A 23,949-nucleotide genomic window follows, 5' to 3' on the forward strand; every position below is an offset into this window, starting at 1 on the left:
TGTGGTTCCCGCAGTGATCTCCTACTATGAAAAAGGAACTGGAAGAGTAAATCTAGGCAGAGTTGGTGTGGCTGCTGGCTCTGTGCCCCAGCCAGCTGGCTTTGGTGGGGAAAGTTCACAGGGATGTGGAATAGTATTTAGGCATCAAAAAGAATGAAGCACTGATGCACTGAACCTCAAAAAAAGGCTGAGTGAAGAGACAGAAAGCAGATGGGTGGTTTCCAGGGGCTGGGGGAGGGGGAATGGAGAGTGGCTGCAGATGGTGATGGAAATGTTCTGCAGATGGATAGTGGTTGTACAAGACTGTGTGTCCTAAGGGCCACACACACATACACAGGGAGGGAGGGCACCTGCCATGGGGGAGTGGGGAGGTGTTGAAAGACCAGCTAAGATGTTTTCCCCAAGTGGGATGGAAGGACCCACATAATTGAGATGGGATCAGGTTTCTGTGCTTTGGGTTTGTTTGTGTTTGTTTGTTGTTCATTTGTTTTGCTTTTTGTCTTTTTCAGGGCTGTACCGATGGCATATGGAGGTTCCCCGGGCTAGGGGTCTAATTGGAGCTATAGCCACTGGCCTACACCACAGCCACAGAAACACGAGGTCCAAGTTGCATCTGCGACCCACACCACAGCTCACTGCAACACCAGATCCTTAACCCACTGAGCGAGGCCAGGGACCGAACACACTACCTCATGGTTCCTAGTCAGATTCGTTTCTGCTGTGCCACAATTGGGAACAGGTTTCTGTGTTTCATGCCTCTAGTGCACCCTGAGTTCTGTGCCTACACTTTGGGGCATCCCAGAGCACAGAGGCCAGAGTCTCTCAGTCCCTGGCTTTAGTGGTCCCACTGAAGCTCGATTTCGTTGGCTGTCCCTGCAGATCCCCAGCCAGTGTTTGACGTGCATACGTTTCCGGGCGCTCCGCGAGCACGTGGTGGGCAGGACGTCAGCGCTGCCCATCTCAGTGTACGACTATTACGAGCCTGGTAAGCCCGCTCCCACAGCCCGCAACCCCAACTTGGTCTCCACCCTGTCACCCATCCCTTGTCACCCACTCTTCTCCCCTCATCCCGCAGCCTTCGAGGCCACCCGCTTCTACAACGTCAGCGCGCACAGCCCGCTTGCCTGGGAGCTGTGCGCAGGGCCTGCCTGCAACGAGGTGGAGCGTGCCCTGGCCCAGGGCCCCGGTGAGTGTGCGGAGTCACTGCTCCTTCCGGCCACCTGCCATCCCGACCTGACCCGCAGGCCTAGGGGAGGGTAGTCCTCTTGGAGGGGAGTCACCGCGCCGAGGAGAGTACAGCACGGTAAAGGCTGGAGGACCTGGCAAGGTTCAGGGCGTGGTGCCAGATCAGAGGGGGCGGGGCTGAGCAGAGTGGGGTGGGCAAGGAGGAGGAGGAGGTGGGGCTTAACAGGGTGGGGGTGGGGCCTAGCGGGGCGGGAGTAAGGCGGGTGTAGAAGCGGGTGGTCCAAAGAAGAGCCCTAACCTCCCCTCCCGCACAAGCCAGAGGGTGTTGGGACGCAGGGACGAGCGCTCTGAGTGCGAGCGCCGAGTCAACGAAGCAAAGGGCGGTCTCAGGCCCTTTATTTCGCAGACTTCTTGAAATGGGTTTAGATTGCTTTTAATGCAAAACATTTCTTTTAAAATTTTGTTTCGTAAATACCAGGCGTGAAATTCCCCCAGGTCAGGGCTCAGGGCCTCCCAGGAACTGTCTCCAGTCCGTGGACCATGGTCCCCAGAGCCAGTGGGAGGCGAGGGCTAAGTCGGGGGTGGGGTTCCCGGGACCCTGCCGACTTCACTTGGCCCCTTAGGCTGGTCCCCCGGCGAGCGAGGTCCCGTGGCCATCCCAGAGGAGGGGGCGACGATCACCCGCTGTGACTGCGCTCGTGACTGCGGCTCCAGCGGGGACCCGGTGTGCGGCTCCGACGGCATAGTCTATGCCAGCGCCTGCCGCCTTCAGGAGGCCGCCTGCCGTGGTCGTGCGAGATTGGAACCCGCGCCCGCCAGCCGCTGCGCCCTCGGTGAGGACCCACCCGGAGCCCGGCTTCGGGGACTCCACCTCGTCCCAGAATGCATCGCCCCATCTTTATCACACCATCTCCTTTGCATCAGGGTCCTTTTGTATTTCCTCAGTCTCAGTCACTTCTCCCCAGCCCCACCCCAGCTTTGTGCTTAGCTGTCTCACCACCTCTGATCTCTAGGTCCCTTTCCCCACCTCGTTTCTGTTGCTCTGGTCCACACATCTCCTCCCTTCAGGCCCCTTGGGCTGTTGGTCATCCAGATCCTCTCTCTCCAGTGCTTTCCCTACTGACTCAGTCCTTCTTCCTTCCAGAGCAGCCGACACCAGGCTCTGCCTTGTACAACTATGACTATGACCCAGATCCCCTGGACACTGGGCACCTGGCAGCCGGCCATGAGGCAGTGGACTTGGACGGGGAAGCAGAGGACAGGTGAGTTCTAGGCCTACTCTCAACCTGTTGGAACCTGGCAGGGTGTGGGAGTGACTGATGGATGGGTCAGCCTGCAGGATTTTAGGGGATGAGATGGGGGTTTTAGGGGATGAGGTTGGGTCCAGTCTTTAACTGTACCTGGGGGCCCATGTTAAAGAAGAAATTATTCATGATGCAAGGAGTACTTTATTCAAGGGAAGCACTACTGAGATAAATGGAGTCTTGCAATGGGATAGAGATTTTACCAACTCCTAATACAAATAATCATCATCATAATAATAAATGGGAATCAATAGCCAAAGAGTGGGATGGAGGGTCACTGGATGGAAAATTACTACGAGGTGCGTTCCTGCTGTGGCTCAGTGGGTTAAGAACCCAGCTAATGTCCATGAAGATATGAGTTCAATCTCTGGCCTCATTCAGTGGGTTAAGCATCCCGAGTTGCTCCAAGCTGCAGTGTAGGTCACAGATGCAGCTTGGATCCGGTGTTGCTGTTGCTGTGGCTGTAGCACAGGCTGACAGCTGCAGCTCCAATTGGACCCCTAGCCTGGGAACCTCCATATGCTGCAGGTGCGGCCCTAAAGAAATTTAAAAGAGAAGAAAAGAAAAAATTGCTAAGAGGAATCGCCAGGGGTGAAGGAGGAATATTCTAGCTAAACCAACCAAACCAGATTGTTGCTGAAGGCAGGGCAATGAGACATCACCAGGGGAGATGGTGGAGGATGAGGAACCTGATCAGCTATCAAGGGTGATTGGTCTGGAGGCTGGCGGATTCTGGCTCAACTGACATATTAGGAGGATTCTTGCTACAATTGCAGATGAACGTGGAAGCCTAAAACTTGAGACTGAGGTGAAAAAAGAGCTCAGAGGAACCCTGGTAGAGTTTGGTCAGGGAGAGAAGCTTTGCCTCCTGAGGGAAGGATGGAGGAAATAGGAGACAGAGGGAGAGCCCTGTGGAGTGAGGCTGGGAAGGGGCTGCAGGGCAGACTTCCTGGAGGAGGCAGATCTTTGGGGTTGCGGAAACTCAAGAAGTTTAAGCAGCAGGCTGATCTATCAGCTCAGATAGATGCCAGGTCCAGGAGGCTGGCTGCACAGGCAGGCCTCAGAGTCCTTCCTTCCTGGATGGCAAGGGTCTCCTCCATCCTTGCTGGTGGCAAAGACTGATTTACATCCCCAATCAGTGAACCCAGCAGGAGAGCTTTTCCATGAGCACCCACCAAAGTCCCCGAGACTTAGGGATATGTCATCTCACACCAGGCACTGGGGTTGCTTGTTATGCATATAATTATCCATAGGGCTGGATTTAAGGTTACTGTTGTGATATTTTTGTTTTGTCCTCCTGTGTTTCTCCTTCCACACTTTTCTTTCTTTCTTTCTTTCTTTCTTTTTTTTTTTTTTTTTGTCCTTTTAGGGCCAAACCCATGGCATACAGAGGTTCCCAGGCTAGGGGTCCAGTCGGAGCTTCAGCTGCCAGCTTATATCACAGCCACAGCAATGCCAGAGCCAAGCTGCATCTGCGATCTACACCACAGCTCACGGCAACACTGGATCCTCAACCCACTGAGCGAGGCCAGGCATCGAACCTATGTCCTCATGGATGCTAGTCAGCTTCTTTGCTGCTGAGCCACAACGGGAACTCCTCCATGCTTTCTTTCGGATTTATTGAATATTTTTTAGAATTCCATTTTAATTCAGTTATTGTCGTTTTAGCTTTTTTAGTTTTTATTTTTTTAGTGGTGGCTCTGGCATAAGACTTACATACATCCTTAAGAAGTCCCTGGTGGTGTAATGGTTAAGGATCAGGCATTGTCACTGCTGTGGCTTGGATCACTTCTATCCCTGGCCCGGGAGCTTGTCCATGCCTCGGATGCCACAAAAAAAAAAAAAAAAAAGAAAAGAAAAAAAAAACTGTATCTCCTTAAACTCTTCACAGTCTACTTGGTGGGACTCTTGTAACCACTTCACCAAAACATGAGCAACTTTGAAGCCCATTACATCTGTTGTCCTCTCCTATCCCTCATGCCTTAATGGTCATATATAGAGCTTTAAATTCTCTCAAGTGTTGCCCACCCTGTCCAGTATCTGCCAGCTGTCTCCTGTGCCTTCTGAGAGAGGTCTGCTTTTATTTTCATTTGGAGGGGGATTCTTATTAAACTTCTAAATTTGTGATAACTGTAGGTTTACATGCAGCTGTAAAAAATAACAGAGAAGGAGTTCCCATTGTGGCTCAGCCATAACAAATTCAACTAGTATCCATGAGGACACGGGTTCGCTCCCTGGCCTCCCTCAGTGGGTTAAGGATCCACCGTTGCCACAAGCTGTGGTGTAGGTCACAGACTCAGCTTGGGTTGCTGTGGATGTGCTTAGGCCGGCAGCTACAGCTCCAATTTGACCCATATTCTGGGGACTTCCATATGCCACAGCTGCGTCCCTGAAAGACGAAAAAAGAGAAAGAACAGAGAGAGAGAGAGAAAAGAAAGAAAGAAAAAAGGAAGGAAGGTGTAATAAAGAGACCTTAGGTGTCCTTCATCCCATCCCCCAGTGGTAACATCTCCCAGTACTCAAATATGAGGTTACACCACGAAACTGACATCAGTACCTTCTTCCCATATTACTCCTATTCTGCGACTTTTACATGCACTCATTTGCCATTGAGTCTGCAGTTGCCCTCACGTGTAGATGTGTGTGATCATGACCACAGTCAAGATACAGAACAACCCGTCACCTCAAGGATCCCTCTAAGCATTACCGTTGTGGCTTATTGGGTTATGAAGCTGACTAGTATCCATGAGGATGTGAGTTCGATTCCTGGCCTTGCTCAGCGGGTTAGGGATCCCATGTTGCCTGCCCCTGTGGCATAGACCGGCAGTTGCAGCTCCCTGCGCCCCCCCCAAAAAAAGAAAGATCCCTCTACTTGCCCTTTTATAGCCACACCCACTTTGCTTCTCCCACGCCCCACCCCAACCATTCATCTATTCTTCCACTGTATAATTTTGCCTCCCACTCTATAATTTTGCTTTGAAAACAGAATTGTGGAGTATGTAACCTTTTGAGATTTTTTTTTCCATTCACTTTGCTCTTCATCTATGATGTTGCATCGGTAGTTCCTTCCTTTTTATAGATGATTAAGTTCCAGAAATAGGTTCTCCATTTGGTCGGAGGTCCCCTGCACGTTGCGGATCATTCTTACCAGAAGTGAACGCCCCATCCCATCGCTGTGGCCTGGTGCGGGTTGAGCAGGGTCCTGAGGGGCCCGGATGAACCCATGCACCCCAGCACCCCCACCGGTCTTCAGATGGGGTTCTGCGGAGGCAGCGGGGCTGAGCGACTTGGAGGCGGAGTCAGGGCAGGGTCCGCCACAGCCCAGCTCCCAAGGCCGGCAGCCCACAGGCATTTTTCTCCTTCTCTTCCTGTCAGTCAGAGTGGCTTCTCTTCCTAAAGCTCGGAGCTGGAAGACGTGGTCTGGCTGGGTACCCCTTTTCGTCCCACTGGAAAGGGGCCGCTGACGGGGGACTTGACCATCTGGGGGCTGGCAGACCCCGCCGCAGGTGACCCCTGCTTCCCAAAGAACCGGGTAAAAGAACCAGCAGAGACCTGCCCTGACGGATGGAGGGCCTCCTGGGGGCCCAGCCCCCACTTCAACAGGAAGGACAGTCGGGGCAGGGGGTGGGGTGGGGGTGGGGGTGGGCTGAAGGCTCCCCTCCCCCCTCCTCAGCTGCAGCTGCAGCTCCAGGCATTCCCCTCTCTGCCCCAGCCCTGGGACTGGGCGGCCAGAGCAGCGCCTGCAGGCTGATGTTCTGGTCTCCGGAGAAGGGACAGAAGAGGGATGTTTCTGCAAAGAACTCAAGGCCAAAGGTCTGTTTCTGAGGGAACGTGACCCTGGCCAAATTAAGGAACTTTCAAACGAAACAGGCCACCTTTGTCCAAAATGTAAAGTCCAGGCCTTTCTTTGGCTGCTGAGCCCTTGGACCCAAACCCCAACTTATTCCGGAACTGTCACAGTCCCCACATCTTTGGTCTTGGCAGCACCAGGCCTGTGGGAAGCCCTGGGTTCCAGGCAGATGTGCCTTCATTCTCCTTCTTTCTGGCTCAAACCCTAATCTCCCAGAGACCACCTGCAGGACCGTCCCCCTGCTAGAAGCCTGGGACGGTGTCCCAGCTCCGGATGGACAGAAGCCGAGTGCTCAGACCTGCCTCCTTCTATGGACCGTCCCAGCTGCCTGTGTCCCCTCCTGTGTCTGGCTGTCTTCTCCCTCTGCAGTGCTATTTATTTCAGCCAATCTTGCTCATCTCCAGATAGCGCGGAGACCCTGAGGGGGCTGCCTAGACTGTGGGTCCCTGTTGTGCAGCACTGGCCACTTTCCGTGACCCTAACACACCCTCCCCCCACCAGCCTTCAAGGTACTGCTCCCTTGGCCGAGGCCCTGTTGCCCACTGGCCATAGAGGCCGCTGGTGTAATAAAAAGCTCATTTCCATCAAGTCATCATTGGGCCTCCCAGCTCCCATCCGGCCCTTCACCTCTATCCCTTCATCTACAGCCCAGCCTTTCAGAGCAGGGAGGCGGGAAGGAGGCTTTGGAACACATGCACCCTGAGATAATCGGAATTCCCATGCATTTGTAAGAAATCAGGCCAATGCAGAGAGGTCCCGGGTACCCTTCATCCTGCCTCCCCCAGTGGTAACATCTTGGGAACATTACCAGGCTATTGACGTGATAGGCTTCTCTGATTTAATCACACGGCCCCCGGTTCACTTTCAGGTGTGTGAGCACGGGTGTGCATGTATGTATGTGCATGTATTTGTGTGTCTTGGGGCTGCTGGCTCATTCTTCCCTGGACCAGAGACATGTGAACTCAATGGGGAGCTCAGGAAGGGCACCCATTCCCCACTGCCCCTGGAGAGGGCTTCTTACTTCCCACAGTTGATGCAGTGCCCTGTGCCACCTACCAGGTTGGGGAGCCACCGGGTGCGTGTATGTATCTAGGACTGTGGCTGCCCTTCCTATGTGGTGTCCCCTGGCTTGGCTCAGAGCCACCTTCAGGTGGCTGGGGGTGGAGTCTGCAAAGCTGCAGCCCCCAGACCCCCAGTGCACAATGTCCATCTTCCCATTACCATGCCCGCTTGGTTCATGGGGAAGTTAACTGAGAAGAGGAAGCAGACCACAGACAAGGGAGAGGAGGTGATGTCTTGCAGCCAGGGTGACAGTGGGAGGCTGAGCCCTGTAGCTCCCAGTGATGGGTTGCACCAGGATTTGGGGAGCAGAGCGGGAGTCCCCACTGCTCAGGAGATGCCCAGCAACACTGAAGCCCACCCCAAAGCCAGACCCTGGGCTTCTGGGTATGAAGACCGCCAACAGGGCTTCCAGCTGCCTTGGCCACAAAGCGGGAGGGGGCTTGAGTCTGCTCCTGGGTAGGGTTCTGTGATGGATCTAAAGACAACATCAACCCTGTCCCATCCCCACTTTAGACACAAGGGAGCTGGCTGGGCCTGGGAACCTGCATTTAACCCCACCCCGCCCCGTCTTAGTTTCCTGAGGCTGCGGTAACCAGATACCACAAACCAGGTAACTTAACAGAAATTTATTGTCTGATGGTTCTGGAGGCCAGAAGCCTGAGCTCAAGGTGTGGGCAGGTTGGCTCTTTCTGGGGCTCTAAGGGAGAGTCTCTCCCAGGCTGCTCTCCTGACTTCTTATGGTGGCTGCCCAGCAGTCTCTGATGTCCCTTGGGTTGTGGTCACATCACCCCATCTCTGCCTCCATGGTCACATGGTCTGCTTTCCTATATGTGTCTCTGTCCTCTTCTTACAAGGACACCGGTCACTTTGGATTTAGGGTCCATCCTATTCCAACGTGACATCATCTTAACACCTGCAAAGACTTTCTTCCCAAATAAGCTCACATTTGGAGGTCCCGGTGGACATGACTTGGGAGGGGGCCCTCTTCAACCTGGAACAACCCCCTCCTTGGTTTTTTTGCCTTCGGAGGGTCCTTCAGACGAGTGAAGAGGACCGGGTGCCCGTCCCTGGGCTGCCCGCTTCTCTGGACGCTGTCGTGGCTCCAGGCACTCTGCAGAACAGCCCCTCCCGCACCTTGCCCCTGAACTCGGCTGACACGTAGTAATAGATGAAGGGGTCCACGCAGCTGTTGAGGGTGCTGAGTGCCAGGCTGGGCACATAGGCAGCATACAGGTCCCCCCAGGCGTTTGGACCTGGGTTTGAGTAGTGCAACAGCAGCAGCACGTTGCTGGGTGCGAAGAAAATCATGGCTGAGGCCAGCACCAGCGCAGTCAGCCTCAGTGGGTGGCCGTAGCGCTGGCCACCAGCCGCCAGTGTGCGCAGGGTGGCCCCATAGCTCAGCAGCATAGCCAGCAGCGGCAGGAAGCAGCCGAGCACTGCCAGGCAGATGAAGACGGGCTGCCAGTAGGAGGCTTGCGTGCCAATGGGCAGCACATCATGGCAGAGCACATGGTCCGAGTGCGACAGCTGGAAGGTCTGTTGCTGCAGCGCCAGGGGCAGTGCCAGGGCAGCCGCCAGCAGCCAAGCTGCCATGCAGAGCCCGATGGCCAGGTGCTGGCCTCGCAGGGCACGGGCCCTCAGCGGGTGCACCACGGCCAGGTAGCGGTCCAGGCTGACGGCGGCCAGTAGTAGCACTGAGCCGTACATGTGGCCGTAGAGTGCAGCCGTGTCCAGGCGGCAGGCGGCCTCACCAAAGGGCCAGCGCTGACCGCGCAAGTGGTAGGCGACTCGCGGCGGCAGCGCCAGGGCCAGCAGCAGGTCAGCAGCTGCCAAGTTCATCAGCAGCACTGTGGAGGGCAGTCGTGGCACCCTTGTGGCCAGCACCCACAGTGCCAGGCCATTGGTGGGCAGCCCCACTGCCAGGGACATCCCATAGAGCATGGGCACCAGCCTCGTGGGCACCCAGCCCAGCAGCAGTGCCCGAGAGCTGAGCGGGAGCTCCAGAGTGTTGCTGTCATTGGCACAGGGCTGGCCGGGGTAGCTGCGTGGCTGGGGCCCTGGTGTGCAGTCTGGGGGAGAGAGACCAGAAGGGGAAGAGGGATGGAGGCGCTGAGGGCCCAAGTGTCACCCCTCCCCCCACTCCCTGACATTAGCAGTTCCCCCAACTGGATGGTGTGGCCCCTAGACACTACGGTCCAGGCCTCAGCTCTCAGGATCCCCCGGGGTTGGCGGGACAGAGCTGTGGTTCTTGGGTGGGCTGGAAAACCCCCCTGCCCCGTTCTGTTTCCCCGTTATTGGCTCTGGGCACCCCCTAGTCCCAAGGCAGGGCCTGAGGTCACTCACCATCACCATCCTCTCCCTCTGTGCTCCCGCCGTCATCGTAGGCGATGGGGGTCTGGGTGTCATCCTCTAGGCTGAGCCCCAGCGCCAGAAGCCACAGCAGCAAGAGCGCCCACATGTTGCCAGGGCTAGGTGCAGGCTGGTCTGGGCTGTGGCCGGCTGACCTCAGGCTTCCTGCCTGACTGGACCCCCACCCCCAGCTTCCTGAACACCAGCGGAGGAGTGGACAGGGGCTGGTGAGATAAACCAGCCCCTGCCCCCATGATCCCTGTGCAGAGCCCAGGGCCTGGACTGAGGAGGTCTGGCCCTTGGGGTTACTCAGCTGCACAGTGTCTAGGTGCTCAGCCAGCAAGACGGGGGAGAAGGTGCCAGACTTCAGCCCCAGCTCCAGGCGCAGTCTCTGTCCAGCCCTAGAAGCTTCTGTGAGCCAAGTGGTGACTTCCTTTTTTTTTTTTTTTTTGGCCATGATGGGAATTTCCCTGTGCCACAGCATTAAGAATGCTGGATCCTTTAACCACTAGGCCACCAGGGAACTCTAGGTGCTTACTTTCTTGCTGGCCAGTCACATCTTAGCCCCCTCCTTGTGACAGTCCAGCTCTCTTCCCCATCAAGACCTCTTGGTCCTTCCTAAAGCCCCCACCCTCTGGCTTTGGCAGGCAGGATGAGATCCCTGCCTTCTCCGGTCAGAGGTCAGAGCAGGTGAGAAGTCCACCCTCCCCAAACTCCCCTGGTCCTCTGTGGGGGCTACTCATCTTATGGAACCTCAACTATGCCCAGCCACAGGCCCCCGGATGGGTGCAGAGTTAAGCTCAGACAGGGGTAGGCCTTGTGAGCCTGGGGTCTGCAGAGGATAGCTGAGGGGGTCTTGGTCCTCAGCCAGACACCCCGATGCTGACCATGTGCTGTCCTCGGGGGGGGGGGGGGTCTTAGGGGAGCCCAGCTGTGGCCCTCTCTGGGAGTGCCCGTTGCCAGTTCTCAAAGCCCGTCTGCTCGGGTCCTGGCCCACCTCCCCTCAGCCTGGGGCTCCAGGTTGGGGGGAGGGGATGGTCACAGCCATGCCTGAGCCAGAAGGAAGAGGCCAGGCCAGCCCAGAGGGCCCCCCTGAGCCATCTTCCCCTGAGGCCCTCACCCCTCAGACCTCTCTGTGTCCCATCCAGAGGTGGGGGGTACTCCGTTCTCCCGCAGACCTGAGAGAGCCTTCCCCCTCCCACCTTGGGGGAGCCCCACACTGTGTGGTCAGGGATGAGCCACTGTGGCAGGAGGCAGTGTTGAGGGGGAAGGTCTGGGAGCAGGAGGACCCCTAGGGGGAGCTGTAGGGGTCAAGGAAGAACAAATGGGGCGGGAGAGGAGGGCCGATGCGGCTGTGTGCTGGTGTGACGAGCCCTAATCTAGCCACACTCAGGGACAGGAGGACCGGTCAGGAAATGACCGAGCAGTCCTGGACAGAGTCAGTGCTGTGATGCTGGAGGTCCCCGCCCCCAGCCCCAGGGTTGGGGGAAAGGGAAACCAAGGCCTGGAGAGCTCGGCGAGGGGAGGGTCTCAGCCCGGAGCCTCTCCTCCATGTCTGAGCAGGTCCACCAGCACCAATGACAAATTCAGCACCGCACCTATGGCTTGAAGCATACGTGATCCATGAAAGCCTCAGAGCACATGCAGACCCTCTGCGGCCCCCCAGGAAAGAGCAGGAAACCCTTGCAGGGGAAGCTGGAGCTGGCAGTTCTTCCGCACACAGTCAGGGTGGGCTGAGCCCCAGGAGGGTGGTTTGACTCAGGAGTTCCGTGTCTAGGAATTTATGGCAGACACTCACGCTCAGGAAGACGTCTGTACAGGGAAGTTCCTGGCAGCGCGGGGAGGAGTGGGGCTGGCCCATCAATGACGACGTCCCATTCGCCATGGCAACAGACCTGAGCCAGCGGGAGCCCTCGCCCCCCCCCGCCCCCGCCAACTCCAGACACAGCACATGGAGGTGCAAGGCCATTGTCCCAATCCAGTGACAATCAGGCATGTGGTGGTACCTCCTAGGGGACAACAAGAGCAGCTGCCTTCTGGCAGGGGCTTGGGCCCCTGCTTTTCTCCAAGTGCTTTTTTGTGCTGTTGGAATTTTCTGTACCATGTGTCACTTTCCACGAAAACTCATGTTTAAAAAAATGCATGAGTAGCTTTAAAAGGAAAGAAATTTCTGGAGTTCCCGTTGTGGTGCAGCGGAAGTGAATCTGACTAGTGTCCATTAGGGTGCGGGTTCGATCCCTGGCCTCGATCAGTGGGTTAAGGATCCAGCATTGCTGTGGCTGTGGTGTAGGCCAGCCCTTGCCTGGGAACTGCCATACGCCGTGGGTACAGCCCTAAAAAGTTAAAAAAATAAAAATAAAAAAGAAAGATTCTGACAGAGGCTACATCATGGATGAAGCTACATCACACAGTGCTGTGTGAAATAAGCCAGTCACAAAAGGACAAATACTGTGTGATTCCACTTATATGAGGTCCCTAGGGTGACCAAATTCATAGTCACAGAATGAAGTGGAAGGGTGGGTGCTGGGGCTGGAGGAGGGGGCGAATGGGAAGTTGGTGTTTAATAGAGGAGAGTTTCGGTTTGGGAAGATGAATACACTCTGGAGATGGATGCTGGGGATGGTTGCACACCCACGTAGATGTACTTTATGTCACCGAACTGTGTACTTAAAATGGTCAACATGGTAAATTGTGTTATGTGTCTTTTACCACAATTTACGTGAAAAAAAAAAGAAAAAGGCAAACAGACCTAAACCAGTGGTCAGTCCTGGAATTCCTTATCCTCCAGCCCAGCCTAGACCCCCTCAAATGAACCCCAGCTTATCCTCCCCGGCTGCCCCCTCCCTGCCTCACTGTGTCCAAGGAAGATCCAGTGGGGGTCGCTGATGAGTCACAGAGGCCCTAGAGTCCTTCCGATGCAATAATTCTTGGGATGGCCATCGTTTGTGGAAGTCGTGTTTTATGTTGTACTTTGAAGCCAGATGGGCACCCACAAACATGCCTGGACCTCCCCTTGTTCCGGGGCTGGGCCTCCGCCTGTGGACAGGGATATTAACCCCCTCGATCAGGATATGGGGTGGGTGCTGTGGCCCCCACTTGCTGGGCATCAGAGTCTGAGGTCCAGGACTCCCAACCCTGGAGGCCCCATGCTTCACCCCTGGGACCCCAAATATGAGTCTGTGCACCTGTACTGGGTGGACTGGAGCTCCCCCATATAGGGAGGAACAGAGAAGGTTCTGGAGAGTTTCTGGCAGGACCCCCCCTCCTCCTGGAGTTGCTGGGTGCTCACCGCAGCCCAGTCCCTGCAGGCCTTTTCTGGGTATGTCTATCCCTACCAGTCCCGCCCCCACTAGTTCTACCTCCACCACAGGTCTCCTGAGGCTGATTTTAAGTCAACTGGCTTTTTAGGACAATCAGGCTTATTCTCAGCCAGGACATTCGGTGCAACGTGCTAATTCTGTTTTGCAAATGGCTAGCAAGACAAACACCTCAGTAGTTTCAGACTAAATGTTCCACCTGAATACCCTCTTCCCCTGCCTCCACAAGCACCACAGGCCACCTCCTCTGCCAGGGACAGGAGGGTGGCCCACTGGGTCCCAAAGCTCTGCACCTCCGCATCTTGAAGGAGGCCAGCAGGAGAGAGGCGGGGTGGTTAGGACAGAGGGCTGCTTTATTGGTGAGGGCTGTTCCTTATTGCTGTGTAATCCATGACTGCTGACGCACTGGCTACAGGGCCTTGTGCTCTGGCGCTTCTGAGGGGCAGGCTGGCCTCTGTTCAGGCCCCCCTTGGTCCTCACCTGCCTCTGCCAAGCCCACTTCCTCCCCTCGACATCTTTCAGTACAAGGAGGGACCCTCCCTCCAGTCTCTGGTACAAGAACCTCATCCTGGTCACAGGCCCCACCCATGTGAAGCCAGGGACTATTCTGAAGGTGTCCCCTGGGGCTGGAATCTAAGCGTTCCACCTTCCAAAGGTCCCTTGGATCTGTCTGCTCTGCTGGGACCTGGCACCGCAGGACTCCCCTCCCATCGCTTCCAACAAAGGCCAGTGTGTGGGCACAGGGGGTGCCGTGGGCATCCCTGGATGTGAGCCTGAGGCACGAGGAATCTGGGGCAGCACCAAGGCTCATCCACCAAACTCCCTGGGAGCCCTGACCCTCTGGGGAGTTGCACATGGCCAGGAACATGGGGGGGGACGTGGTGCACATGGGCAGAGGGAGTCCCTGAGGGGCAGCACCGACCAATTGGGGAGGTTGAGGACAACTCCTGGGAGAAGACTGGCCAGGTGGGGAGGGCTGGTCAGAGGGCAGGGCAGACTGAGCTCAGGGATGTGATGGGTGAGGCCTGGCAGGGACCAGAGTCAGGGTAGGGGAGGGGTCGGCCTGTTGCACTGCAGAGGCTTTGGTGGGTTGGTCAGCTTAGGGGACCCTAACAGAGCTGAGAGCTCCCACTTACCTGGAGGCTGGTGGGGGACCATAGGAGGGGGACTTGGAGATGTTCAGGGGACACGGTGATGGCAAAGATGCGGGAGGTGAGTCCAAAGAAGTGGGGGGCAGGGCTTGACAGCTGGGAAAAGGGGGCAAGAGAGCATGGAGGATGGTTTTGTGGGGCTAGAGGGAGAGACCCCGAGTCCCCTGGCACCTGCAGTCTTCTGGAGGTGGTGTCAGAAGTGGGCCAGCGGGCCTACGCCCTATCTCAGCCGGAAGTAGTTACAGGCGCCCCATATCCCCTTTAAGCATAAAGTGGTAAAACACCTGGAGTGGGCAATGATAGGGATGGAGTAGGCATAGGTAGTTGGGTAATAAGGGACCATGGGTAAAGAGGGAAACCTAGGGGACTTTGGGAGATCACTGTAAGTTAAAAAATTGCTCAAAAAAGCCATCAGAACAAGGCAGGTTTGCTTGACTAGTGGAGGTGCTAGAACTGCCTCAGGCCGGTGGGGGATGGCATGAGTGCATTCAGCTTCAGGAGTTTGAGGACGCCCTCCTGCTGCCTTACCGGATACCAAGGAGGAGCAACTACTCCCAGAAAGGAAGAGGCGGTCTTTCTCCACCCCCACTCCCCTTGAATGATAAAACTGTAGCCCACCGGAGCCTGCCCACTTGCATCTCTCACAAGTGCCCTATCTTAGTAAATCTACTTCTTGCCACCTCCCCCCCAAAAAAGTGGGCCAGCGCAGATAACTCAAGAGCAACACTGCAGTCTTCAAAGAAGGATTTACATGTGCCACACTGGAAATACTTCTCACTTCTGACAAATATAAAAACTGAGATGGGAATGAATATTCTAGAAAACATTTTGGGGGTAGGGCCACACCCCAGGGGAAATAGGACCCTGTTGTGCAGGTGCAGGGAAGCAGGGAAGCCAGTAGTGGTGATCCCCGCAGGGGGCTTGAGAACTAGGCTAGCGTGCACAGACACTCCCTGTGGTTAGTCCAACTCCTCTGGCAGGGAGAGGTCACTTTGGGATTCACTCATTAGAAATGACTGACTGACCTCACAGCTTAGGTCAATACTTAATCTTTAATGTGCAAATAAATAGAAAAGGAAAACTACATTCAAAACAGCTGCAAAGGAAGTACAAGCCCCAGAACAGAAATTCTTCAAAAACAGAAGAGATGCTCCCTAGAAGCATGCAGGGTGGGGGCTCGGTGGGGTCTGGCCCGCACCCCAGGCCCAGGCGGAGGCACAGAAGGGGCTGCGGGCTCTCGAGGAGGATGGCTGCCAGGAGGGTCTGGTTCAGGAATTCTGGTAAGTATTTCCTTCTTATAAAACAAGGATTCATACAAAGTGCATGGATTACACTTGAGAAAACACAGGCGAGGAGACACCTGGGTGGGACGCATCGGCCTTGGAACTGGCCCAGGCCTGGAGTCAAAGGCTTTGCAAACCTCGAGTTCCAATGGTAACTTCTAGAAACTTCTAGAAACATGTCTTCACTTCCCAGAACCTTGGGTTTGGCACAGCTCAGCTGTGGGAGGGCGAGGGCTGCTGCTGGGCAGAAGCGGCTGCACAGGGATTCTTCCAGGCCCACCTGTCTGTGAAGCCCATTCTTAGTCTGATGCAGGTACCAGGGGCCCAGCCAGAGCTTCTCATGGTGCAGGAAGTTCAAAGAGCTGGTCCCCCGCCCAGACTGCTTGGCATTCTTGGCACAGAAAGCCTCTGCCCCTCACACATCCATACCTACCCCAGGTGGGCGTTGGGGCGGGGGTGCAGAACTCCAAGAGGGCTCGCACCCCCCAGAGAAGCTGTGGGGCTTGGCCATTGTAGAAGTTACAACCACTAAGAGAGCATAAAGGAATAAATATGTGTGCATATATATACTTCTAGAGTGTCCATCTTAGGTACATAACCGCACCCCAGGCCTCCAGGTGGGGCCACTGGGGCTCAGTGGGTGCGGCAGGCCAGGCCCCCTCCCCTCACCGGCCCAGAGTCCAGCTGCTGGATCAACTCGGGGTCTGAGTCTCTTTTTATCCAGAGCAGGGCCGTCTGGGTACCACCCACCCACTCCATGTCTGAATGTCAAAGTGGGATCCCAACAGTTGGGGTGCAAGGGCTCTTCTCACTTTCAAAGTGACTGAGGATCCGAACCATCATGTAGGTGTTGCCCAGCTTGGGAAATGTTTCTAGACGCTCTCAGAACCACTCGGGAAGGACATGCTTTTCAAGCAGGTCCAGCTGGGCCCGACCCCTTTAATGTCGGGGGCTCTTAAAACGCTGACCCTTCCCAAACGAGAGCCCTTGGGCAGCTCCTCACCAGCTTTCACCATATGCAGAAAAAGGCCAGTGGCGCCCCTGCTTGGGCATTTGGCACGTGTGATGGGAGTGGCCCAGCAGGCGTGTGAATGCACTCGCATGTCTTAGCCGGCATGTTGATCCTTCCCCCTCCAGTGGGGCCTAAGCCCTTAGAGTTCAAGGGCAGGGGGTTCAGGTTTGGCACAGGAAGGGCCCAAAGGAAGCGGGGAAGCCGAGAGGGATGGCAGCGTGGGGCAGAAAGCCCACACGACCCTCCCATCTCTGGAGCTCACAGCCCGTAGCAGCAAGGCTGGGGGGACACCCTGCTCCCCTCACGCTGTTCATGAAAACACCCAACCGACACAGAGGCTGAGGAAGCGACCTTGCCAAGCTGCGTGTTGTGGTGCCCATGGGTGCGTCAGGGTGAGGCTGGGCGGCGGCTGTACTGCACTCGGTAGCGGGTCACCGGCAGCCCGTGCACGTGCGCCGTCTCGCAGAGTGTCTTGCAGGGCACCATGTCCTCGTCCTCCTCACCCATCAGCCAGTCCTGCACCAGGCTGGCTGCCTCCACTGTCACATTGTCCTCCAGCCAGCGGCTATGCCACTCCTCAAAGTGCTGGTGGTGGCGAAGCAGGACCAGGGGCTGCACCTGGGGGAGTGGGGGAATCAGGGCAGCCCAGACACCTCAGTAGGCCATGGGCTGGACCTCAGGGGCCCAGCACCCCAGAGAGCTGCGGGCCGGACCCCAGGTTCCCAGGACACGGTGGGGAGGGGTACCTGCTTGGCCCGGCAGAGGGTCCCACGGCGGTACATGTAGTCCTCGGAGTTCACGATGAACATCATCTTGTGCGTGCTGAGCTTGAAGCGGCAGTCCACATTGCAGGCGCTCTCCACCCCGACCAAACGCTTCCAGGAGCTCTTGGCCTCGCCACGCAGGGCGCGCACCTGCTCACACTGCCACCTGCGGAACTTCTTGAGGTTCCTGGGGGGCGAGAGGAGGATTTGCAGACTAGGAAGTTCCTGTGGTCCAGCAACACTGGGAAGTTGCCCGACTTCCCAGGGTCAGAGGAATGCAAATTGAAGCAATGCAAACCACCACCCAAACCCTTCAATTCCGTGAAAACTAAAGGCCAGTCATACAGGTACCGGTAACACTGGGAGAGGCCCCCCTGGGCCCCAAATCCCCTCACCTCTGCAGGAACACAGGTTTCAGGAGGAAGCCCTCAGTGGGCGAGCTGGACGCACCCTCGGTCCCCACGTACTGCTCCACGTACCGAGCCAGGTGCTGGGGGGACAGAGACACGGCGCATGTCATCAGGGGCTCCCGGGGACTTTGTCCTCATTAGGAGGATGGCAGTTACTGAGGACCCTGGTGCGTGGAGACCTGCAGACTGCAGCTCCCAACAAGGTGCTCAGCCACAGCGGGACAGGCACCCCTGGACCAGGATTCAGATGATTTATGGCATCTCCTGCTTAAGACAATGAATTCCTGCTGCACGAGGCCTTTTCTGTATCCATCATGTGATAAGTTCACAGGGGGAAAAGGAGGCCCCCAACACAGGTGGATAGCTAGGTCCAAGGCACAAGTGGGCAGGAATGGACATCGGGACTCGAACAGCAGGTAGGAAGAGGGAAAGACCAGGCAGGAGTTGGGGGTGACTAAAAGGCAGGGTTCACAGGGGCCAGAGCCTGCACTGTCCATCCTCTCACTCCCTGTTAAAGCTGGAGGCTCCTCTAGACTAAAGCTTAACAAAACCACACTTGCTGGAAACTTCTGCAAAGGACAGGGTGGGAAGGCCCCCAACCTCACTTGTCTCGGGGAGCATTTCTAGTGAAGGCTGTTGTGAGGGGAGCCCCTGAACCGGGCCGTGGTGAAGGCAGCCTGGGCCTTCGGGGCCCTACTCGCTGCTGAGGGCACCAGGCAGAATGTGTGCCTGAGTGAGGGCAGCTGGGTTTTCTCCTGGTGGCCACGAGGCACCCAGAGCTCTGAGCTTCATGCATAGGGAGTACAGTGGTCACAGGCCACCGCCCTTGGGTCTGAGTGACAGGGCTGGCCATAGGGTCAGCAGCAGGTGGCAGGAGTTAGGGTTAGGGGAGGGCAGCTTAGCTCCCACATGGTCCCCTGCACTCGGATGCACCACTGACTTCTGGGAGACCACCTCCTTGTGTTCAGACTGCACAGAGGCTTCTCTCATGGGCATCTTGCAGCTTGTGCCAGGCCAGCATGTGCATGGGCTTCCTTGGTGGGAGCCTCACAATGCTGCCCCCAGCCCCTGGGGTGTGTGCAAGGCACAGGGGCTGTGGTCCTCACCTGAACCTCTACGGGGTCCTCTGTCTGGGCCTCTTCTGTGTCCAGGAGCTCGATGGTCATGATCACCTGCCCTTTGCGCTGGAGGAACATCACCTGTGGAAGGAGGGGGACCAAAAGCCTGAAGCCACGAGAACAGCCCAGGCTGGCAGAGGATGATGACCCCCTGCCCCCTTCACCAGCCTCCAAGCCCCTTCCTTCCTCCAGGGACTACATGCTGGGCACCCACCTCACAGGCCCTGTGGTGCCTTCTGGGGCCAGGGCCCATACCCACAGGCCCGGTGAAAGCGGCACCCATTTTCAGGCTGGCCAGTCCTCTCCCGCTGTGGGCACCCCCATCCTAGCCCCATGTGGGGCTGTGCACAGCTGCCTCTCACCTTGAAGCAGTTCTCATCAGCCATGCACCGCTCGGCCTTCCACTGGTAGCTGGTCTCCCTGGCGGCACGGACACAGCGGGAGGACAGGTTCCCGCCGGCGGCGCCCCGCTTCTTCTCGTTCAGGTAGAGCTCCACCACCTTCAGACAGACGTCGTCGCTCACGAGGTGGTGCAGCTGCCGGGGAGGAGAGCCGGTGGGTGCCTGGCATGTGCCTCCTGGGGGTTGGCGGTGGGGTGGTGAGGCATGGCCACCACATCCACCTCCTGCTGGAGCCCCTGCCTCGCCCAGAGAGGATGCCGGCAAAGTCCACGTGGTGGGGGGTGAAGACCAGGATCCAACGGGCTGTGCAGGGTGACCTCCATGCTGGCTGCGGACCAGGCCTGACTAGAGCAGACTAAACAGACCAGACCAGACTAGAGCAAACAAGACCAGACTCGATCAAAAGCCAGATCAGGCCAGGGCAGGGCAGACCAGACCAGACCGGAGCAAACCAGACAGGACTAGATCAAAACAGACTGGATCAGACCAGACCAGACCAGCAAACCCTGCCTAGGGCTGAGAAATGCACAGGAAAAATACAGAAGAAAACAGGCTCAAATGGGGATGGTAATAAACTAAAAGCAGTGTGATGGTTATTTTCCCCTAAGTGTTTAGCTACAAACACAATTAGCTGCTTTCATTTCTATGGAAAAAAAAAAAATTTTTTTTTTTTTTTTTGGCCTTTTAGGCTCACACCCTCAGCACGTGGAAGCTTCCAGGCTAGGAGTTGAATTGGAGCCGCAGCCACCAGCCTATGCCACAGCCACAGCAACTCAGGATCTGAGCGGCATCGTCGACCTACACCACAGCCACAGCAACGCCAGATTCTTAACCCACTGAGCGAGGCCAGGAATCGAACGCACATCCTCATGGATTCTAGTCGGGTTTGTTAACTGCTGAGACACGAAGGGAACTCCTCTATGAAACTTTAAAAAAATATTTAGGTTTAGGAAAATATAAGTACTGGAATTAGCTGAGGCCACAGGGTCAAATGGAGACGGCGAGTCAGTGCCCCTGTGCATGAGCTGTCCAGACAGGCTAGTTCAGACTCAGGGCCTCAGGCTCTTCTCCGTGTCCTTTTGCAGAATGAATACAGGGACCTGTGGACACACATGGGTCTCACACAGTGCCTGGCATCCGGCTCATTCCCAACCAGTGCTATTACTGAAAGTAAGATATGCTAATTAAAAAACTAAGTAAGTAAAATAGAGGTAAAGAATGTGGACACAACCCCGTAGGTTACAGACCTAAGCTCAGAGGGGCCCTGTGGGCCATGGGTGGGGAGCCTGCCCTCACTAAAGCTCCAGCTAAACAGCTCCAGTTTTGTTTTGTTTTGCTTTTTTTTTTTGCTTTTGAGGGTTGCATCCATGGCTTATGGAAGTTCCCAGGCTAGGGGTTGAATCAGAGCTACAGCTGCTGGCCTACAGCTGCCACAGCCACAGCAACACAGGATCCAAGCCGTGCCTGCGACCTACACCACAGCTCACGTCAACACCAGACCCCTGAGCCACTGAGTGAGGCCAGAGATGGAACCCACATCCTCATGGATACTATTCGGATTTGTTTCTGCTGTGCCACTATAGGAACTCCAACAGCTCCATTTTTATTGTTTATTTCTTTTATATGAGATTTTTGTGAAGAGAGGGAGTTTTAAAAAAAAAATAAGCCAAAGAATCTGGTCCAAACCATCTGGTGCCACAGACAGGCCTGCTGTCCTGAGAGCTGTGGTCTTTTGGGGGCTGACTTGCTCGGCCAAGGAGAGATGAGGATGCAGAGTGTGCAGGAGTCTGGAAGCTTCCCTCAAGGCTGGCTGGGCCAGCCTACGCACCACCCAAGGGAGCAGAGGACAGGCATACACAAGGCCCACAGGGGATGCACAGCACTGCTCCAAGGACCCAAATGGAAGCTCGGCCCTAGAATTCTTCCCAAGCAGACGACGAAGGAACCATGGGGAAATCTCAATGGAGAGGAATCTCGAAGAATCCCACTGCCCATGCAGAATACCCATGCAGTTAGACGCCACGTTTACACATGGCTTCAAAACCAGGGACTCTATCTCAGTGTCAGGAATCGGGAGCAGGTGCCCACAAGGGGGATGGCTGGGGGGATCCATTTCTGAAGACCTACCAGGCTGCATGCTTAGGATTCAGCACTTTTCTATATATATTTTACTTCAGCAAGAAATTTTTATTCTTTATTTATTTATTTATTTATTTAAATTTTTCTAGTCTTTTTTTTGGCCTTTTTTCTAGGGCCGCTCCTGAGGCATATGGAGGTTCCCAGGCTAGGGGGTCCAATTGGAGCTGTTGCTGCCGGCTTATGCCAGAGCCACAACAACACGGGATCCGAGCCACATCTGTGACCTACACCATAGCTCATGGCAATGCCGGATCCTTAACCCACTGAGTGAGGCCAGGGATCGAACCTGCAACCCCAGGGTTCCTAGTCGGATCCGTTAACCACTGAGCCACAAAGGGAACTCCCATAATTCAACAAGAAATTTTTAAAACCTGGAAGGAAATGCCATTTCTAAAGTGTCACTGTATCTGAGAGGGAGAGTAATGAAGTTATTCTCTCCTTGGTTTCTTTTCCACTTTATGAATGAATAGCCTCACTTGATTATCGGAAAGAAAACTCAAGATGCACAACTCCAGTGGTCACCAATTAGGACCCACGTTCTGGAACCACAGCGACTTGTCTAGGGCTTTGCTTTTTAGTTTGTATGACCGATTTCCTCCAGCTGACATGCAGCGGTGGGCGATGTCACTGACATTCCCTCTCCAGGAGAGGTGGGCTGAGGTTCTTTACGTGTTGCCAAACTACCCTCACGAGAGGTCTGCAACAGAGGCTCAGACATATCCTCCCACACACACGTCCATGGTAGCACTGCTCACCTTTGCCAAAAGGCGGAAACAACCCAAGTGTCTATCAGCGGATGAGTGGAAGAACACAATGTGGTCCATCCACACAATGGACTATTACTCGGCCATTAAAGGAAATGAAGCACTGGCACAGGCTACAACGTGGATGAATCTTGAAAACATGCTGAATGAGAGAAGCCAGACACCAAAGGCCACATGTTGTATGATTCCATCCACATGAAATGTCTAGAACAGGCAAATCCATCAAGGCAGAAAGGGGCTAGTGGAGGGGAGTTGGGGAGTGACTGCTCATGGGGATGGGGTTTCTTTTAGGGGTGAGGGAAATGTTCTAGAACTAGACAAAGATGACGACTGCACAACATTGTAGCTGTACTAAAGGCCCCTGAAATGTTCACTTTAAGGTGGTGTATATTTCACTTTATATGAATTCTACCTTCACTGAAAAAAGAAAGGGAAGTTGCTGACCGTTGGGCCGGCTGCAGGCAGTGGAGTGAAGGAAAGGCTGGGACAGGCAGGGTGTGCAGGGAGGGGCCGCCTGCTCACCTGCCGGGCGATGCTCTGCACCAGCTTGTCCATGGTGAAGCCCACGTAGGCGTGGATGGTGAACATCTCGCGTAGGGTGTCCTCGTACTGCGTGGGGTCGATGCTGCCCTCCAGCAGGCTCCGCACCATGTCCAAGAAGGCCGGGTAGTACTCCTCCAGCTCCACCTCACCTGAGGGGCAGGGCTGGGCTCACTGAGGGCCTGGCTGGCACGCAGCCCCCACCGGGAAGGATGCAGAGTCGCCAGGGATCACTGGCAGCCCACGTTCACCATCTCCCACCACAGGCTTCCCAAAGATGGCCTGTGGCTCTGGGGCAGCAGCTCGACTGGCCCATTTTCCCTCCCGCTCCCAGAGGTGAGCACCCGGGGTGTCATCCCCGGGAGGGGGGCTTACTTGGCTGCTTCAGCCGCAGCTCCATGGCGGGGTCGTTGCCCTTCTCCCGGCGGCCCTCGCACAGCAGTTTCTCCCTCTCCTTCTCTGTCCGGTACTCCAGGAGCTGCTTCTGTGCCTGCCGGTAGATCTTCAGGAGCCTGGAGCACAGGGTCTGATGGAGGCGCAGGAAGAAGTACCAGTTGTTGTTGGCAAAGAAGAGGCTGTAGACATCGTCCAGGGGCTTGTGCTGTGGTGGCTGCTGCTCGGCAGCTGAGGCCTCGCCTGCGGCCCCCTTTTCCTCTGGGGGGCTGCTCTGTGGCCCAGGTGCTGGCTTCTTCCGGTCACCGGGGTCTGTGCTCTGCCCCTGGGGGCTCCCCCGCCCCTCGTCAGCAGAGTCCTCGGACGCACCCAGGTCCAGCTGCTGGGAGAAGAAGAGGCTGGGCACAAACTGATGCACCAGCTGGTGGATGGTGCCCTGGTCCTCCTTCTGGATGGCTGGCTGCCGCTTGACATAGTAGCTGATGAGGGCGGCTGCGTCCTCCAGGATCTGCCTGTCCTCGTACACGAAGATGAGGTGCGGCTCACTGGAGGGGGCACTGCGGCCCTCCGAGTGCTGCTCCTGGTGCTGGAGAGACAGGGTGGCTGTTAGGTAGGAAGCAGCCCTCTGGGAGAACTCCAAGGTGGGGGCTCAGGGACACAGGGCCCTGAGGGCATCACACTGGTCTGGGGCCCAGCCCAGCTCCGGGATCAGAACGGGGCCAAACTCCCACTAGCCAGGCCTGCAACAGTGCTGGAGGCTGGGGGAAAGCAGAGGGGCACCTCGATTACTGGATTCCAGCTGACCTGGGCTGCCTAGTCCAAGCTCTCCCGGGGGTGGGGAAGGCTCAGGGAGGACTAGGGGCCTCTCTGTCTTCCATCGTCCATTCACATACATTCGGCTGGACCC

General features: G+C 56.1%; 3 protein-coding genes across 35 annotated transcripts in view; 1 reads left to right on the top strand and 2 right to left on the bottom strand.

Moving 5' to 3' along the window:
- The window catches only part of CPAMD8 (C3 and PZP like alpha-2-macroglobulin domain containing 8), a 106,010-nt gene extending 99,079 nt beyond the window's left edge, over positions 1 to 6,931 (top strand). For 4 of the 15 annotated variants that reach the window (XM_085012457.1, XM_085012452.1, XM_085012453.1 and 1 more), the window contains 5 exons: positions 880 to 985; positions 1,076 to 1,186; positions 1,809 to 2,018; positions 2,330 to 2,447; positions 5,865 to 6,931. In XM_085012457.1, the coding sequence (XP_084868583.1) occupies positions 880 to 985; positions 1,076 to 1,186; positions 1,809 to 2,018; positions 2,330 to 2,447; positions 5,865 to 5,886 (567 nt within the window). In that variant the 3' untranslated portion in view covers positions 5,887 to 6,931. Of the gene's footprint in view, positions 1 to 879; positions 986 to 1,075; positions 1,187 to 1,808; positions 2,019 to 2,329; positions 2,448 to 3,858; positions 5,493 to 5,568 lie in introns of those variants that run through there. The other 11 variants (XM_085012455.1, XM_085012449.1, XM_085012450.1 and 8 more) reach the window with 6 other exon arrangements.
- A 1,081-nt stretch (positions 6,932 to 8,012) lies between these two features.
- Positions 8,013 to 9,887, bottom strand: F2RL3 (F2R like thrombin or trypsin receptor 3). Its single transcript, XM_013994618.3, has 2 exons — positions 9,745 to 9,887; positions 8,013 to 9,470 (listed from the first exon to the last, which is right to left on the bottom strand). Exons 1-2 carry the CDS (start codon positions 9,857 to 9,859, stop codon positions 8,437 to 8,439), a joined length of 1,149 nt encoding a protein of 382 aa, XP_013850072.3. The 5' UTR covers positions 9,860 to 9,887; the 3' UTR covers positions 8,013 to 8,436.
- A 5,364-nt stretch (positions 9,888 to 15,251) lies between these two features.
- The window catches only part of SIN3B (SIN3 transcription regulator family member B), a 41,406-nt gene continuing 32,708 nt past the window's right edge, over positions 15,252 to 23,949 (bottom strand). For 10 of the 19 annotated variants that reach the window (XM_085012460.1, XM_003123478.5, XM_085012466.1 and 7 more), the window contains 7 exons: positions 23,025 to 23,628; positions 22,632 to 22,801; positions 19,168 to 19,341; positions 18,794 to 18,886; positions 17,673 to 17,767; positions 17,260 to 17,464; positions 15,252 to 17,131 (listed from right to left, as the gene is read on the bottom strand). In XM_085012460.1, the coding sequence (XP_084868586.1) occupies positions 16,901 to 17,131; positions 17,260 to 17,464; positions 17,673 to 17,767; positions 18,794 to 18,886; positions 19,168 to 19,341; positions 22,632 to 22,801; positions 23,025 to 23,628 (1,572 nt within the window). In that variant the 3' untranslated portion in view covers positions 15,252 to 16,900. Of the gene's footprint in view, positions 17,132 to 17,259; positions 17,465 to 17,672; positions 17,768 to 18,793; positions 18,887 to 19,167; positions 19,581 to 21,390; positions 22,252 to 22,631; positions 22,802 to 23,024; positions 23,629 to 23,949 lie in introns of those variants that run through there. The other 9 variants (XR_014837438.1, XR_014837435.1, XR_014837441.1 and 6 more) reach the window with 5 other exon arrangements.

Source organism: Sus scrofa, chromosome 2, assembly GCF_054392235.1.
Source record: "Sus scrofa isolate SSC_HxYL_T2T_F1_AM1 chromosome 2, Sscrofa_HxYL_maternal_Yorkshire_Landrace_v2.0, whole genome shotgun sequence".
NCBI lineage: Eukaryota > Metazoa > Chordata > Mammalia > Artiodactyla > Suidae > Sus > Sus scrofa.